Here is a 17,863-nt window from a genome sequence, read left to right on the forward strand (position 1 = left end):
AGGAAGACCAACCCAAGCCCTCTTCAGGGAACTGGAGGAGAGAAGCAGAAAGAGGACCATGGAGCTCCGTGGCCTGTCTTTGACCTTTTGGGACAGAAGTCAGCTCAGTTCAAGGAGAAGTACAGATAAATGGCTTCACCTTTAAGAGATAATCTAAGTGAATAGAGGTTAGGGTAACTAGTGTTTTTCTGGGTGGTGGCATACGTCAGTGAGGTGGAATGGCCCTTTTGTTTCAGAAAGGCTAATACCTATTAATGGTCCCATCCCTCTGATTCACTGGGGCAGAAAGAACCTGTTTTGATGCCAATGCATGTGCTGGGCCATAAACCACCCCCTGCAAGATAGTCCTGTTGGCCTGTTTTGTATTTCACCCCAGTGCCAGCCAGAACCTGGGACATGGCGTGCTGTGTTGCAGGGGTGGGGAGGGGTTGGAGGGTGGGGCGTGGGGAGGGGTTAGAGGGTGGGGGGGTGGGGAGGGCTTAGAGGGTGGGGGGGTGGGGAGGGGTTAGAGGGTGGAGGTGGGGAGGGCCAGAGATTGAAAGTTCAAAGAAAGGAAGAAAAGAGACTCCAGAAGAAGGATCGTCTTCCAGACTACCAGGCAATAGTTAAAGCTTAGGGACTCCTCTCTAGATGCAGAAGAGAGAAGCAGCCCTGGCCGGTGTCATGGGACCTGCATTAAGGCCCAAGGATGTTGTCCCTTCCTCACTGGCCCAATGTGCCAACTCAAATACCTAGAGTTGGGGGCCCAGGCAAGGAGTACATCAGCGTGAAAGAGGTCAGTGTGAAAGATGAATAGGGAGTAATGGGGTCTCTGGGAAACCACAGAGCACCTGCTCCTCAAGAGTCCAACCCATGTTATGCAACTCCACTGATTGTTGCCATGTGGGATTGCTGGACCAGTGTGGCCAGATATTCCAACTTTTCAAGAGAAGCCAGAGTTCTGGATTTTTATGAGAAATTTGATTCTTAAATTTTGGCAGTAAATTTTTTAAAAAATTAAGCACTACAAAACATGTCTGCAGACCGTATTTGTGTGGTGGACTGGCCACTTAGGACCTCTGGGCTGCAGAGTGAATGGGAAAGTCGTGCCTCTAGGGGGTGCCCATGTCAGGGAAGACAGGAATTCCTCTGGCAATGGCAGTAAGGTCCAGGGATGCAGGAGGGTCATGGAGAACCTGGGAATCAGAAGCCAGTAGCAGCAGGAGCAGGATGGGGGCTAGATAAAGTTCAAAGGCTCAGTGCCAAGGTCAGCTGGGGCTTTTCTCTCACTGTTTGTGGGCAGTCTCATTAAAGGACACTAAGAGAAATAAGATGACCGGAACGCAGAATGAGATTCCACTGGCATCCCCACCACCTTCACCACCTTCTCTCTCTGGATCTCTTTGGAAACCACAGAAATAATGACCTGCAGACCTCAGTGTAAATGGCCCCAGAAGAAATGTGACTTTGTCTGGGCCATCCAGCACTTCAGCCACAGGTTAGCATGATGCGGGGAGTCTCATCCCAAACTCACACCGCAGAGCCACCCCGCGTCTCCAGCTCTCCCGGTCCAGCCCCCTTGTCACCGGTGTCCAGTGTCTACATCCTTCACGCGGCTCTGGGGCAGGGGGCAGTCTGACCTTTCTCAACCTCCTCTCTCCAGCCCATTGTTGTTTGTTGTTGTTTTCGAAGATGGGACAAAGGGAGGCCACAGCCACATTGCTGCCAACACCTGTGGAAGCCCCCTGGAAGGTCTCTAGAAGGTCTCGTATTAGATGTAATTTGAGCAGACCGTTCTAAAGTTGCACAAGGCATCACATGAAGGGGGAGCCGAAGACACTGCAGGAATCTAATCAGCCATGCGCACAGCAGACACTATGCATTGAGTCCCCATACATTCCTGGATTATCTTTGGCAAAAGAACTGAGAGACTCATTCTTGGCCCTTAGGAAGCTTAAAGTCCAACCCCCCATTCTACAGATAAGGAGTTCTCATGAGGTGAATTGACATGCCGTACAGTGGGTAACTGAAAAGTTGTAGCCCTGGTTTTGTTCGAAAACAATTTAGTTCATTATCATGCCCAATAAGAAAATACTTGAGTAGTAAATGCATTTGAAACAAAGGTCAGTTTCCAGCTGTAATAAAATGCACACATCCAAAAGAGGCCAAGAAAAACAAGAGCAAATCTGCACAAAAACCAAACATGCTATATTAAAAAATTTTAGGGGGTGATTACTTTTTGGATAACCAAATCCTTTATTTTGTCAAAAAGGATTCACCACGGGGTGCTCTTAGGTCAGGGTGGGGAATATTGTTTATATTGAGGCCACTGATGCTAGAACAATCAATTGGAGGGTTGCACAAATAAAAAGACAAAGTATGGTTTATTCCATTTCATTCTGCTTTAGAGATCACCTACTATTTAAGTTAAGAACAGAAAACGTAGAATTCCATTTAGTAAACACAAACAAAAACATACACAGTTAACAGAGCATGAAAATAGAATCAGATTAAGAAGAAGCAAAGAGTGATGGTCAGGGAGTGAGGCACAATCTTTCTGTTGGCCAAAACTGATAGGCGAAGGTTAGATCCTCACCTGAAACAAGCCATCCCCAGCTCTCATGAGGCTGTGTTCCCAAATTCCAGGGATTAAGATGGCTAATGGGAACTCATAAAGTATTTTCCCATGAAAATAATATAAATGGCAAAGTGGGTGTGAGGTTACCAGGCTTGACCTCAAGACTAGGTTAACTCCAAAGGGAGCTGCTTCCACATCTCCACATGTGGGAGGTCAGTTCACTCACCCATCCTCTCCGCTAACCAGAGGCTGCCCCATCCTTCATTCCTCTCTCAAGCCACAGACACAGACCATTATCACTTCCTTTCTTCCTCCTGCCTCCCTGGGGCACTGATCAGCTCACTTTATACTCATTCCCTTGACAATTTCTTCCACTCTTAGGTCTTCTTTGGCACCCTTAGGTAGGCGGGTACCGTACCACAAGCTTTCAGTGGGGGACACTCGAGAAGAGGGATCATGATATGACTCGCACATGGTGGCCATGATGGGTCAGGTGCAAGAAGAAGAGAAAAAGCCAAAAAGAGATTCTCTGTGGCCCCTGAGAGAAGAAGCCAGCTTTGTTCTTTTCTCTCCAGTCTCTAGTCGAGTCCCCAGAAGGCCAGTTCTTCTGCTTCTGTCCTTGGATGGCCATGAGAATATATTCTTAAATAAACTCTTTTATCAACCTATCTTGAGTACGATTCTGTATCTCAAAACCGAAAGAACCTTGCCTAGAATGTCAGGCGCTAAACTCTTATTTGTCCTGGTTTCTCAAGCTAATCTCCCAGTTGTGACTCAGGCCCACTGGCAGGGGCGGGGGGCAGGGGGTGGCTGGAATAACGGCTCCCTGGATGGATGGCCGAGGGTGGCACTGCCCCTCCCCCACCTGGCTCTGCACCCTGTTGTGACTCCAAGTGGACTCCCAGCCCAGTTTCTCCAAATTCTGACAAATGCAGTCATAATAAAAATCAACCTAAAGGTGAATTTACTTTTCCCAACACTTCAAGTTCACAGTGAATTCTGGCTTCAATCCAAGGTGTAATCAGCCTCTGAATGAGGTCCCAGGGAACCAGATTATAGAATCCTTATGTTGCATTCTTTTTTCCTGCCCAAAGAGCAGATGCGCACTTTATCAGATGCCTCTTTATCATCTCAAATCATCTTACTAAACTGAAAACTTTATGAGCGGAGTCACTGTCAGGCCTCACCCGGTTCCTGTACCCCAGCCCTCCTCCTCTCCAGCTGCTGACTGCTGTCTGCACGCACAGCCAGCCCTGTCCTCGGGTGGGGGGATTGAAGGATTTGGGGCTCCACACTCGAGGGTCACAGCAGCACATCACCTTTGGCTCCGATTTTGATCTCAGGGATTCTGCTTAATTTCAGACCTTTGTCCCCATCTTGTTCTCTCAGGCCAAGCCTCTGACTGCTTGTCCTCCTTAATACCCACTTCACGGAAGAACCAGGGGTCCTTGCCTCGTTCTTCTGAGCTCCCAGCATAGCACTGGAACTCTCTGTGAGTTCTATTAAAGGCCTCTCTGATGTTATTTGCCTGGGTCTCTGGCCTCACACAAACATTCCTGCCTCCCATCAGGTCCTGTGTCCCAAACTGGACACCCAACACCAACTTCTGCCTGGATGACAGCTGTTACCTGGGGCCTCCTCTCCAGGTATGAGTTCTGCCCACTGGACCATGTCTCCTCTGGGAGGTCGGTGGGGCTCCACACCAGCGGGGTCACAGGTCCTCCCCCACCACAGCCTGCCCCATTCCTCCAGTACTGCCAAAGCATGACCATAATCACTTCCATCATTAAAACTCCATCTCCTTCATGGCAGAAGAAAAAAGTGGGTACGGCTGTATCCTTGGTGCTGAGCACAGAAGAGGTCCCCAATTAGCATCTGTTCCTTGAACGAAGGAAAGGGGGGGGGGGACAGGAGAGAGGGAAAAGGACTGTAATCAAGAAGGTGGTGTGAGAGGGTCAGCAGAACTGACACAAGGGGAGTGTAGGTCATGCCAGAGGAGCAATGTAGCCATAAAGATGAAGTTCTAGACCATGGGAGCCAAGGTGAACTCCCACGGGAGGGGCAGGGGTGAAATGGAGCCGTCAACTTGTTGGGGGGGCGGCAGTGGGCGCAGGTCTGTGAAGAAAAGGTCTAAGCAGAGCCCTGGGGAGTGAGCAGGAAGGCCAGCACCCCCCCTCTCTGGCTTGGAAAAGAACTAACGACCACACCTGGGGCTCTGTCCGAAGGGCTCAGTAAAGACAAGCTATTGACCATGTGGCCAAAGAATGCCCTTTTCAGACATTCCCGGCAAGGTGATCTGGACTTGCCCAGCCCAAGGGCGTCACCCCTGAGCATAAGCCTTTCTTCCACTGCAGGCTCCCACTCTAAGCATCACACATTCAAACAAACAGTCCTAACCCCAACTGGTCTGGGGGAGCAGAGGAGCAAGGAGGCCATCATGCACTCCTGAGACTCCATCCTCAACCCACAAGGGTTTGTCTGGTGCTGTCCCTGTGCCCAGGCTGATGCTGGAACTAAAGAGGGAGGGCCAAGACCAAACAAAGACAGGTCACAGCTGTTGACAGTCTGGTGGATGCAGCAAGGCACATACTGAATGGCAACCTGAGATGACAGAGGGCAGGATGAAGTGCAGCCCCAGAAGTGGGTAGAACTTGCCCATATCTTTTATCAACACCTCTCAAAGGTAGTCGTGGGGAGACCAAGTCTTCACAGCTCTAGGCGACAGGGTTAGTGGTGATGCCAGCATCTATTTCCAGAAGCAATGGAGCGTAGAGGCTAAAAGCAGCCTTTGACATTAGACAGAGTTAAGTCCTAATCTTGGCTCTGCCAATAATTAGTTGTGTGATCAAAGAAAGGTTACACACCTCTCTGAATACCCCTGTAGGTATCAACAGTACCTGCCACATAGAGCTGTTGCATGAAGATAAATGAGATCAGACTTCCCTGGTGGCGCAGTGGTTAAGAATCCACCTGCCAATGCAGGGTACACAGGTTCGATCTCCGGTCCTGGAAGATCCCACATGCTGCGGAGCAACTAAGCCCATGCACCGCAACTATTGAGCCTGCGCTCCAGAGCCCACAAGCCACAACTACTGAGCCCGTGTGCCACAACTACTGAAGCCCGCGCACCTAGAGCCCGTGCTCTGCAACGAGAAGCCACCGCAATGAGAAGCCCACGCACCACAACGAAGAGTAGCCCCTGCTCACTGCAACTAGAGAAAGCCCGCGTACAGCAACGAAGACCCAACGCAGCCAAAAATAAATAAATAAATTAATTAACTAAAAAAAAAGATTAATGAGATCATTTAAGACAAAATTAGCACACAACAAACTGTAGTTATTATTATTCTTTTTGTTGTTGCTATCAAAGAAGAACCAGCATCTAATCAATTCTCAGATCTCTGTTTGGCCAACTTCATGACCTAGAGTTTGACTCAGGAGGACTAGGAAAGGCTTTATGTTGGGGATTGATAGAGATTCCCCATGTGCTGGTGGAATCTAAATCCAAGGATCTGGTCAGGTCACATTGGTGCAGGTCCAGCTCCAGAGACCCCAGGGGGGGTGCAGGCAGGGTACTGCAAAGGAGAAGACTTCCAAGGCATCTAGGAAGTGTGGAGTCTGAGACACAGAGGTGGGCCGGGGAGGAGAAAAGGCAGGATCCAGCACACGGGCAGCCATGTGGCTACTATTTCTTGAGCACCTACTAGGTGTCAGACTCTGGGATGAGTGCTTTACCTCCTACGGTTTCCCAATCCCCCCTCTCCAATCCCATTTTCCAAATAAGGAAGGAGGCTCCCTTACTCCTGCAGTTAATCAGTACAGAGCCAGGGAGGCCTGCCTGACTCCAGTATCCATGCCTTTCTACACTGCAACTCTAGGATCCAGGGTGTTCACGTGAGAACATCTCCAACAGAGTGGAAACAGACAGAAAAAGGGGGCTGTGGACTTGAGGTGCATAACTTGGGATCCACGGAGTAAAATTCTTGAAATTGCAAGCAAAATTGTGTGTGTACCTTTTTCTCGGAGAAGTGCTGAAAATACTCAACAGACTCTCAGAGGGTGTGGGAACCACAAAATGTCAAGTACAATATACGTAGAGAAAAGAAGTCCCCAAAACCTTATTCCAAAGCTCTTGAGGAGACAGTGGAAAGGACGAGTAAGAGTGCCCCCAGCAGCAGAGGCCACCAGATCTCACTGAGACGGTGTTCCATGATGTGAGAGAAGACAGCTTTGCACCCAACTAACTGTCTCAGCAAGTCCAACCTGGCATTCATCCGTAAGCTCAGGACACTGTCCCTTCTACAGGATGTCACAGGGAGCCACCACTGCCCCCACTTCTCTCCTGGACACTGGTCAGTCAGCAGTACTCCCACCACCAATAAAGAAAATTAATGAAAAGACGAAGCCATGTCTACAAAGCCTGGGGAATGTCTCCACGGGAGCAGAGCCAGAAAAACCACAGCCTGTCGATAGGGCTGCTCAAAGCAGCCCCGCTCATGAGTTCTCTCAAGGGCCTCAAAGCTAAAAATATGTTGGGGACAGAGACATGTTGGGTCCCTTTTAGACCCTCAAACCTTGGAAGGCAGGGCCCAGAAACGCGTGTAGTACATGAGGGTCTCTCACGGGTGCGCTTTAGCCTTTTGTGCCTAAATTTAGTCCCTCTATGCCCCATGGCCTTTGCTTCCCCTCTTTTCTCCAGCCTGAAACACCAGCGTTCAAATCCAGAGCTCAAACTGGCTGGAAAGAAGTAAGGATATGGTTTCAGGAGACCCTCTCTTCAGAGGGGACACTGAGACCAGGTGACGGTAGCATGTGCCCCTCCAAGTCACGGACAGCATAGGAAAAGGAACTCAAGGAGTTGAAGGCTCTGCGGGGTCCATCTCGGAGTGATGAGGCCCAGGGAGAGGAGGCAAGTTAGCCAAACTAACGTCTTCGACTCTCTCCTGCTAATTTATTATTTTGAACTCAAATGCACAAACTGTTAGGCTTATGTGGATGCCCTACACGGATGGCAGGAGTTTAGACTAAGGTTGGTTTCTTAAATAGAGGTGGACGTGGTCCAGTGGCTCAGAATAGACAAGACAGGAAACATCAGCTTCCATCAGAACCAGTAAGTAATGAAAGCCATTTCCCCTTCCAGAGTCTTCATTACAAAGAGCAAGAAATCAGATCCATTACCCGGAGGGAGACAACTGCAAGATGAGGTTTCCTCTCCAAGTTTCCAGACATTCGCAAAGATGAGAACGTTCGACTTTGCTTCCAGGACTCTTTAGGGAAGAAATAAACAACCAAAAAGTCCCCAAACATCAACCACGCGGGGCTTTCCTCCACATCTTGTGTGGTTAGGGGGTGAGGTGTCCCAGAGCTCAGAAATGGGGGCGTCAGGTTCTGCACCACCACATCGAAGAGGATGCAAGAGGATGGGAGAGTGTGTGTGTGTGTGTGTGTGTGTGCGTCCAGCTAAGTACTTCCTTCACTACACAGCTAATCCGATTAGCAGCTTTAGGAAACTCGGCGATGTTAATTCAAGGGCCCCATTCACAGAACAGCTTGGCCCATGCCTGCCCAGAACTCCCATTCTTCTCACTGCAAATAAAATGCACACAGAAGGACTTTCTCTCCCTGAAGAATGCGCTCTTGCCTCCTTGCCCCCAGGCACATCCAAAAGGCTGCTGCCACTTCCTCTGGAGGCTCTCACGGCAGGGAAACGGGGCTGTCTGAAAATGGGGGGAAAATAGCGCTCTCTCCATCTGAAGCACAAAATAAGGTTAATGTTAACAGCGCTGTCAACCCAAGTGGACTCCCAGGCTGGCAGCTGTGCTGACTAAAGAGGTATCACGAATCCCACCAGATGCAGGGCCCTGGGTGCGTCTTAGGCTGTCCGTGGTGTGTCTTAGGCTGTCCTTCATTTCTTTTTCTGTAGAATGGGGACTTGGAGCAGAGGGCAGAGCTGGAACAGAAGGCTGGAAGGAAGGACACTTGGGGCCTGTAGACACGGCATCATTGCGTTTGGCAGGAGGCTGAGGGGCGGGAAGGGAGCCGGATATGTAAGTTGTGGATAAAGCGTGGAGGACTTTAGGGGCCAGATAAGGAATGTTTCTGCTAAGTGATAGGCAGCCATGGAAGGGTTTTAGAAAACACAGTGGTATCAGTTATCTAGGGCTGCCGTAACAAGTTACCACAGCGTTGGAGGCTTAAAAACAGAAATCTATTCTGTCACAGTTCTGAAGGCTGGAAGGCTGAAATCAAGGTGTTGGCAGGGCCGTGCTCCCTCTGCAGGCTCCGCAAGAATCCTTCCTTGCCTCTTCCTAGTCTGTGGCAGCTCCCGGCAATCCTTGGTGCCCCCTGGCTTATAGCTGCATCATTCCAGTCTCTGCCTCGCTCTTTCACGTGGCCTTCCTCTGTGTGTCTCTCTGAGTCCTCTCCTCTTCTTGTAAGGACTCCGGTCATTGGATTTAAGGCACCCCTGAATCCAGGCTGATCTCAAGATCCTTAACTAATTAGATCTGCAAAGACTCTATTTCCAAATAAGGTCACATTCTGGGGTTCAGGTAGACATAAATTTGGGGGGGACACTATTCAACCCAGTACGGTGGTTGCAAGGTCAGGTCCAGGAAGATCACCTGGAAGCAGGATGGGGAAGCAGAGACTGGAGGCAGGGAGACTGATCGGAAGTAATCACCACGAGCCCTGGGGTCCTAAGTGAACAGCGAGGATGCTTCCTGCTGGGGGCCCGAGAGCTCTCAGCGGCTTTTTTTTTTTGTGGCCAGCACAGCACCCTGAGTGGGCTCTCAAACCAACCCGGGCACAAGGTCTTTGCTCGCTTCCTGGTCCAGAAAGACTCCAGCTACTTTCCCAGGGCTGGCAAAGGAATGACTACATGCACCTCTGTTGTTTTCCATTCCTTCCACCTGGCAACATGGCAGACGGGTTGGTACAATGGAGGACACAGCCTAGGAGATGGGAAACCTGGGTTCTCGTTCTGGTTCTTCCACTGACTGAATGTGGGACATTGGGCACATCTAGGAAACGAGGGAGACTAGATCACTTCTAGGGCCATGACATCGTTTCATTCTGCAACCAGGAAAGCAGCTTCAAGTTCACAGGATAAACCAGGGAAAGGAGGCATCTGGGGCTGCACTGCATCCCATCCACCTCCAGGGATTTAGCCCTCTTCCCACGCCACCGCCCAAAAAACCAGGGGCAATTACCAAAGCTTGGAAATGAAATAACCGATATCTAAGAACACATCCTTTCACACATGTGGAAGTACAAAGAGCAGATAAAGGTGTGGTTCCTTTTAAATTTCTTTTTTAATCAAAGCAAATGTTTAAAGAACAACAGCACAGTGTTGTTCACAGCATCAACATTTCTAATAGAAAAAAACACTACAGAAAAGAAGGGAAACAACCGTCATGTCCATCTGTATGGATGCATTCGATAAATGGTGGCAGAGTTGCACATTAAATGTGATAGACCTCAAAGTACCACGTGAAAAGATGTCCATGGTGTGGTGTTAAAGACGCAGGTTACACAACAGGGTGTTAAGAAAAATTCCTTTTATGTTTAAAAAATATCTGCACATGGCCTGAGCACAATAAGGCTGGAAGGAATCCAGCAAACAGATCGTGATGGGGACCCCCCAGGGCTGGGATAAAAGGGGATTTTCACTTTCTACTTTCTACAAATTTGAGCTATTGGACTTTTTTTTTTTTTTTTTAACAACTAGCAGTGTTAGTTTAATCAGCAAAAATAATTTAAAATATTCCCATTCTGAAAATAAAATAACTATTTTAGATAGATGCAAAGTACTATTGGCCCTCAGAGAAAAGTGATCAGGGTAAAAATCACCTTGCCATAAAAATATAGTGGAAAAAAAATTACATATCTCAAGCTTGGGAAGGAGGAAACCCCAGAAAGGTACATGTTTCAAAGGCCTCTTGCCCAAGCCCCCAAAGTTCCCTCCAGCACGTAGCAAATTTCTCCCATTCTCCACTTTAACCTTAAACCCTCCCTGGTCAGTGTTCTTTCTGCAAATACTACTACTACTAATAATGAGGAAGAGAAGGCAGAGTTGATATTTATTGCACATTTCTTACATGCCAGGCACTGCGCTCAGCACTTTACACGTATTCTTTCCTTTTCTCCTCACAACATCACTCTGAGGTAAGGATTATCACTATTCCCATTTGACAGATGAAGAAACTGAGGCCCAGCTCGAGGCTTCAAGCCCAGACAGTCTGAGACCAAGGCCTGTGACGGTGGCCAGCGCTTTCACTGCCCTCCTGGGAGCAAAGCCCTGTGGGAGCTCTTCACCCCAAGGCCCCTGGGAGGTACTCCAGGGCCTGCCAGTCTCTGTCTGTATCTCTTCCCTCTCCCTTCTCCAACAATGCTGGCCAGTGCCTTCTAGATACAAAGTGCCGGGCCACCTCTGTGGGATCCAAAGTCAAATATATGTGGACTCTGCCCTCTCTCAGCTCACAGGGGAGAAGGAAAAAGAAGACAGGTACTCAGGTTCTTAGACCGTGAGGCTGACCATGGCAGCCTTGGGAGAGCGCCACGAAGGAGGCGAAGGCAGGGCTGCTAGGCTTCCCTTCACTGCAGCATCCTCAAGGCAACTTCCAGGCAGGCCACTCTCCAGCAGCTGGGCACACAACTGCCATGGTGGCTGGCCAAGGCCCAGCCTCTCTCTGGGGTCTCTCACTCACATTTGCCAAGCTTGGGTCCCCATGCTGTGCCATGGCAGGTCCCCCAAGGACAGCAGAAGGATTGCTGACAGGACCAACCCTGAGCATTCGTGATGGTGTCCGGGCATCAACTGACTGCTGTGCAGGTCTGGAGGTGTGAGTGGGGTCCCCAAGCCAGAGAGACCAAGACCCAAAGGCCTCCTTGGATCCTGCACGGTCACACACACATCACCCCACCCGCCCCGCCCTGCTTTCCAAATCAATATGTACCCACACAGAGTGTAAACTGGTACTACCACTTGGGAAAACTGACTGATTCTACTAATAACTTACATATACCCTGTGACCCAGCAATTCCATTCCTGGAAATGAGTGCCTGTGTCCACCGAAGGATACGTACAAGAAAGACAACAGCAGCTTTAGTTTTCATAGCCCCAAACTGTCAACTGTCCAAATGGCTGTCAATAGAAGAATGAATAAACTAGGGTACATTCATTCAGGAGAACACTGCAAAAGATGAGAGGACAAACCAGCGCTTCACCCAACAACGTGCGGGAATTTCACAGTCACAAAGCTGAGGGAAAGGAGACAGACACAAACAACACACACCGCATGGTTCCATTCATGCAGGTAAAATGCGTCTGTCCACATGGTTCCATTCATGCAGGTAAAATGCGTCTGTCCACATGGTTCCATTCATGCAGGTAAAATGCATCTGTGTGGAGAGAGGTCAGACTAGTGGCTGCTGGGGGGTGGGTGCTGGCTGGAAGGGGGCATGAGGGAGTCTCCGGGGTTCTGGAAATGTTCCATCCCTTGGTCTGGGTGGTGGTTACGTGGACATGAACACGTGTCAAAGTACATCACACTCTATGTTTGAGCTATGTGAAGTTCACTAGTTTTAAGTACTAAGGTAATGGTGCAAAAAGGAAAGTTAAATAATTAAATCACACAAAGTTACAATCAGGTCAACTTCTCTAGGCCTCCAGGTAAGAATCTGGCGGGGGGGGGGGGCGGGGGGAGCGTATGATGACTTGGAGTGACAGAATTATGAAGAGATGCTGCCTTTTGTTAGAGCTCAATTAAGGCTGTGTATATAATGGTGTGAAAAATAATCTGGATTCCAAAACCCCATTTAAAACTCAAATGGACTTTTCAAAACATCCACGAGAGGTCCCCCAAATCCGAAGAAGTGATAATCATAGAGCCAGACACCAAAAAGGAACTCTAACGTGCCTAATCGTTCCTCCCTCCTCCCGACCACTGGTGATGAGGACCCTGGCCTTCTGACAGCCTTTGCCCTCTTGCCTTGCCTCACCCCTACATCCTGTGTGGAGCCTGGCCTAGCTCCTGTAGCTGCTCACGTCCCCATGAGCGGTGGGAGGTGCCCCCCACTCTGGGCACAGCCCTACCAACCCCCCAGAAAGAGGGAACCAACAACTGGACAAGAAGGAAGCATGTAACCTCCTTAGTGGAGGCTGCCAGCCCATTTCCCACCCCAAGAAGGACGCCTCCCTCGGTCTGGAATGTCCTTATCTACCCTCTGACTCCTTCTTCTCCAGCCTGGGAAACCCCTCCACCTCCCCAGGACCCCCTCCTCTGGGAGGCCTTTCTGGCTCTCCCCACAGCAATGGTCCCAGTTCTTCTTAGTGCCCTCCGCTCCCACTGTGTTTCCTGGGACACCCCACCTCCATCCCTCACTCTTTACCCTTTTTGGTTTCTGCATCTATTCCCTCCACTAGCTGGTACGTCCTTAAAAAGAGAAACCTCAGACTATACCGTCTCAGGGTCGGGCACAAGACCTGGCACAAAGTGAACACTCAATAGAGGTTTCAATGAATCAGTGAGTGCGTGAGTGAATGAATGAATTGGGACCACATCCAGAAACATGAATACAATATATTCTTCCCCTTCCCTCCCAAGTGGATACAGATCACAGGGCCTTTTTTGCCAGGAAATACTGAAATGAAGAATTGGTGAATTAGTTCTGGTGGAATCTTGGAGCCTTGCAAGACACTCAGGGACGGGGGGCTTTGGGGATGTTCTTGGAATCCACCAGGTTCATCAGCAGAGGGAAAGGGGTTGCCTTGACAACCCCTCTCCCATCATCACCACCAGCAAGCAGCATGGTGAGGCTGCCCAAGCAGCCAGCCCGGAACCCAGCAACCTCAGGGCAGCTGGTGGGCTGTGGAGAGCAGCGGGAGAGGGGACTCCACCAAGACTCCCCCAAGCCAAAGATGAGCACATCACGTTCCTATTCAGAAACCTTGGGCAGGACCCCTGCCACCCACAGGGGAAAGCTCCAGCTCATTAGCGCAACAGGCATTGGGCACCGGGGGAGTTGCCTCCTGCTCTGGGGACATTCCCACCCACCCCGCCAACAGGGACTTTCATCGTCTACCCCAGCAACTTCTCCTTGTGCTTCTCTCTACGATAGCCCCCCAAGGAGCCACCCTCCAGTGACCCACACCTTTCCTCTGTTCCTCAAATTAAGACAGCCCCTCATACTCCCTGCCTCTGCACACAGTTTCTCCTCTGCTGAAATATCTTTTCTTGATTCTTCACCTAAGGAACTCCTACGCATCCTTCAAGACACAAGGCAAGAGTGCCCATTCCCATGATGCCTTTCTTGGCCCATCTTCTTCCCACTGCTCTTGATTCATTGTAGCTCTTGTCATGAGGAATTACAGTTTATCTATCTACACTTCAGTCTCATTCCTCCGGACTCGGGTGCTTAGTGATAACATCTGCCATTGCCTGAGAACATGCCATGTGCTAGGCACCAGGTTAGCCTGTTACTTTTGGAGTCAATCCTCCCAACCCCTGTTGAATGAAGTGAGTACTAGTTTCATCCGCATTTTACAGATAGGAAAACTGAACTTTGGAGATGTTAGCAAGCTTGTCCACCCTGTCTGCCTGGCGTGAAAGGTCTCCTTGAAGTCAGAGGTCACATCCTTTTCCTCTTTCTCTCACCAGCACCGCATTAGATCCATGATAGGTGCTAAAAAAGGGGGGCGGTGTATAAACTTCAGTTATACAAGATGAATGTTCTGGAGATCTGCTGTATCACATCGTGTTTGTAGTTTATGGTACTGTATTGTACACTTAACATTTTGTTAAGACAGTAGATCTCATGTTAAGTGTTCTTACCACAATTTTTTAAAATCCTCGAGAGAAAGGAAGGGAGGGTGGGTGGAGGGGTGGCAGGTAGCAGAGACAGTGTAGTATCAGGCACACACGAGCCTTGGTCACCGAATAATAAGCCACAATCAGCCACACAGCCTATCAGCTCCCGCAGCTCAGTGCCTGGGGCTGCTTCTGAGAATGGAGATTCCACAGAGGGGAGGTGTCAGAGCCCAGTGGGCAGGGAGGTGAGGAGAAATCAGGAGACCAGTCTCATTACTATTCACCCCAAGGCGAAGGCAAGGAGGAAAAGTAATCAAAGGAGAAGAGTAATCAAAGTCTGACACCCAATCTGTGTTTCCTGCCCCCAGGGGATTGTCACCTGGTTTGTAGGCCAAACAAGTGCACAATACCACCCCAACCTGGGGCGCTCCCCCCCACCAAGCATCTTCCCACTGCTAATCAGTATCAGCATCACCATCAGATATGCCCTAAATGGAGCCCATCCAGGAATTCTCTCCATTTGGGAAGTTCTGGACCCTGAGGCCAGAGTCCTGAGAACCTAGGTTGAGTTCAACTCTGAACTCTCTGAGCTCAGGGCTGAATCTTTGGATAAAGAGGCTAATGAAGATTTTCTTAGAAGGATAAGCAAACTTGGAGGCTCCACCTTCACAGCCTGCAACAGACAAGGGGTGACCCCTCTGGTTTTCCACTGACAGGTGGGCCCTGGACCGACAGGTCAAATACCTATGACTTGTGGTCCACATCACCCCGTGCTGGAGTCCCTGACCCTTCTCTCCAGGGCAGGGGTGGAGGGGACGCAGTACTTACCGGTGCTGTGTCCTGTTTCCTCCACTGACTGCTTGATCCAGTCATGGGTTTGGCTGATGTGAAATAACTTCAGGTCCTCTTCATCTAAGGCAATGTCTCCCCAAAAGACAGCTGGGAAGAAAAAACAGAAATGGATCAATTTAAACTGGAGATCAAGGAATGAATTTACTAGTGGCCCAGAGGGTATTGGAAGCTCAGTAGTAAACTCTAGAAAAGATAGTCCATCCAATCAAATTTCTTCCTGAGCCTAAGAGATAGGACTGGTAGAAAAAGAACAACAGATAATAAATCTGTGCATCAAAGCCACAGGGCTGGGGACAACCACAATAAAGATCAAAGGCCTAGGTCTGTAAGGTATTTTGAAAGGTCACCCTGTCTTACTGTCACTGTAGGCAGCTGTGGGCAAAACCACCACACAAAGACAGCTGTTTCTCCCTTCTTCAGAGTTTTCAGGATATTTTTTTTTAAAGCGTAATATAGGGGGCTTCCCTGGTGGCGCAGTTGTTAAGAATCTGCCTGCTAATTCAGGGGACACGGGTTCGAGCCCTGGTCTGGGAAGATCCCACATGCCACGGAGCAACTAAGCCCGTGAGCCACAACTACTGAGCCTGCGCGTCAGGAGCCTGTGCTCCGCAACAAGAGAGGCCGCAACAGTGAGAGGCCCACGCACCGCGATGAAGAGCGGCCCCCGCTCACCGCAACTGGAGAAAGCCCTAGCACAGAAACGAAGACCCAACACAGCCATAAATAAATAAATAAATAAATAAAAAGCATAATACAATACATGATAACTAATGTTCACAATATTTGCTTCCGTTCCCTGGGAAAAGATTCTATTTCCCTTCCCCATTGATGTCAGCATTGGCCACTTCACCTGTTCTGGCTAATCAAATGTGAGAAGGAGCTTTAAGAGCTAGTGTATGATTCACCATGTCCTCATTCTCTCTCCCAGAGGACAAGCAGTGGCTCAGATAGGGGTGACTCTAAAACCCTAAGTTCTGGAGTAAATATGATATGGAGCAGAGGGATGGCTGATTAGGATGGATATGTAACATGAATGAGGAAAATAAAAACCATTATTTTTATAAGTACCTGAAATTTGGGGCTATTTGTTACTGCAGCACAACCTCTTTATCCTGACTAACACAGAAATTGCTATCAGAAGTGGTATGTTTCTTGGTAATAAAAATCCATTGTCTTTGGGCCAGGTAGTGGGTATCAAGGAAACTATTACTGCAGGCTGGAAGAAGGCAATCAATATTACACAGTGGTGAAGTATTTGGTAAAACTATTGCCTGCATTAACTTGGAAGGCAGATGATGAACTAAATGAGCTTATGGCTTTAAGTGAAGAGATGGGGAGTCAGAATGTCAACAGCACGTCTTGGTTACCATTAGATGTGTTTGACAGGATACTACAAGAAAGATAAGGCTTTAAAAAGAACTGGGCATGGAGGCATCATGCTCCCTGATTTCAAACTATATTACAAAGTAATAATTAAAACAGTATGGTATTGGCATAAAAACAGATACATTGATCAATGGAACCAAATAGAGAGCCCAGAAATAAACCCATGCTTATATGGTCAATTAGTTTATGACAGAGAAGCCAAAAATATACAATGGGGAAAGGACAGTCTCTTCAGTAAATGATGTTGAGAAAATTGGAGCCACATACAAAAGAAACTGGACCACTATCTTATACCATACACAAAAATTAACTCAAAAGGGATTAAAGACTTGGACATAAGACCTGAGATCGTAAAACTGCTAGAAGAAAACATAGGCAGTAAGCTCCTTGACATAAGTCTTGACAATGGTTTTTTTGAATATGACATAGAAAAGCAAAAGCAATAAAATCAAAAATAAATAGGTGAGGACTTCCCTGGTGGCGCAGTGGTTGAGAGTCCACCTGCCGATGCAGGGGACACGGGTTCGAATCCTGCTCCGGGAAGATCCCACATGCCACGGAGCAACTAAGCCCGTGTGCCACAACTACTGAGCCTGCGCTCTAGAGACCGCGAGCCACAACTACTGAGCCCACGTGCCACAACTACTGAAGCCCACGCTCCTAGAGCCCGTGCTCCGCAACAAGAGAAGCCACCATGATGAGAAGCCCGCGCACCACAACGAAGAGTAGTCCCTGCTCACCGCAACTAGAGAAAGCCCGTGTGCAGCAACGAAGACCCAATGCAACCAAAAATAAATAAATAAAATAAAATATAAATAAATAAATAAATTAGTGAGACTATATCAAACTACAAGTCTTCTGCATTGAGAGGAAACCATCAACAAAAATGAAAAGGCAACCTACTGAATGGGAGAAATTATTTGCAAACCATATTCTGATAAGGGGTTAATATCCAAAATATATAAAGAACTCATACAACTCAATAGCAAAAAACAATCCAATTAAAAAATGAGCAGAAGACCTGAAGACACATTTTTTCCAAAGACATACAGATGACCAATAGGTACATGAAAAGAGGCTCTATATCATTAATCATCAGGGAAATGCAAAACCACAGTGAAATATCGTCTCATACCTGTTAGAATGGCTGTTATCAAAACGACTAGAAAAGCAAGTGTTGGCAAAGTTGTGGAAAAAAAGAAATCCTTGTGCACTGTTGGTGGGAATGTAAATTGGTGCAGCCACTGTGGAAAACAGA

General features: G+C 48.5%; 1 protein-coding gene across 1 annotated transcript in view; it reads right to left on the bottom strand.

The window, feature by feature from the left end:
- The window catches only part of TLL2 (tolloid like 2), a 135,080-nt gene that overhangs the window by 88,154 nt on the left and 29,063 nt on the right, over positions 1-17,863 (bottom strand). Inside the window, exon 2 of the mRNA XM_068548993.1 lies at positions 15,196-15,306. Coding sequence (XP_068405094.1) covers positions 15,196-15,306 — 111 coding nt within the window. The remainder of the gene's footprint in view (positions 1-15,195; positions 15,307-17,863) is intronic.

This window comes from Eschrichtius robustus, chromosome 7 (genome assembly GCF_028021215.1).
Source record: "Eschrichtius robustus isolate mEscRob2 chromosome 7, mEscRob2.pri, whole genome shotgun sequence".
Classification (NCBI taxonomy): Eukaryota; Metazoa; Chordata; class Mammalia; order Artiodactyla; family Eschrichtiidae; genus Eschrichtius; species Eschrichtius robustus.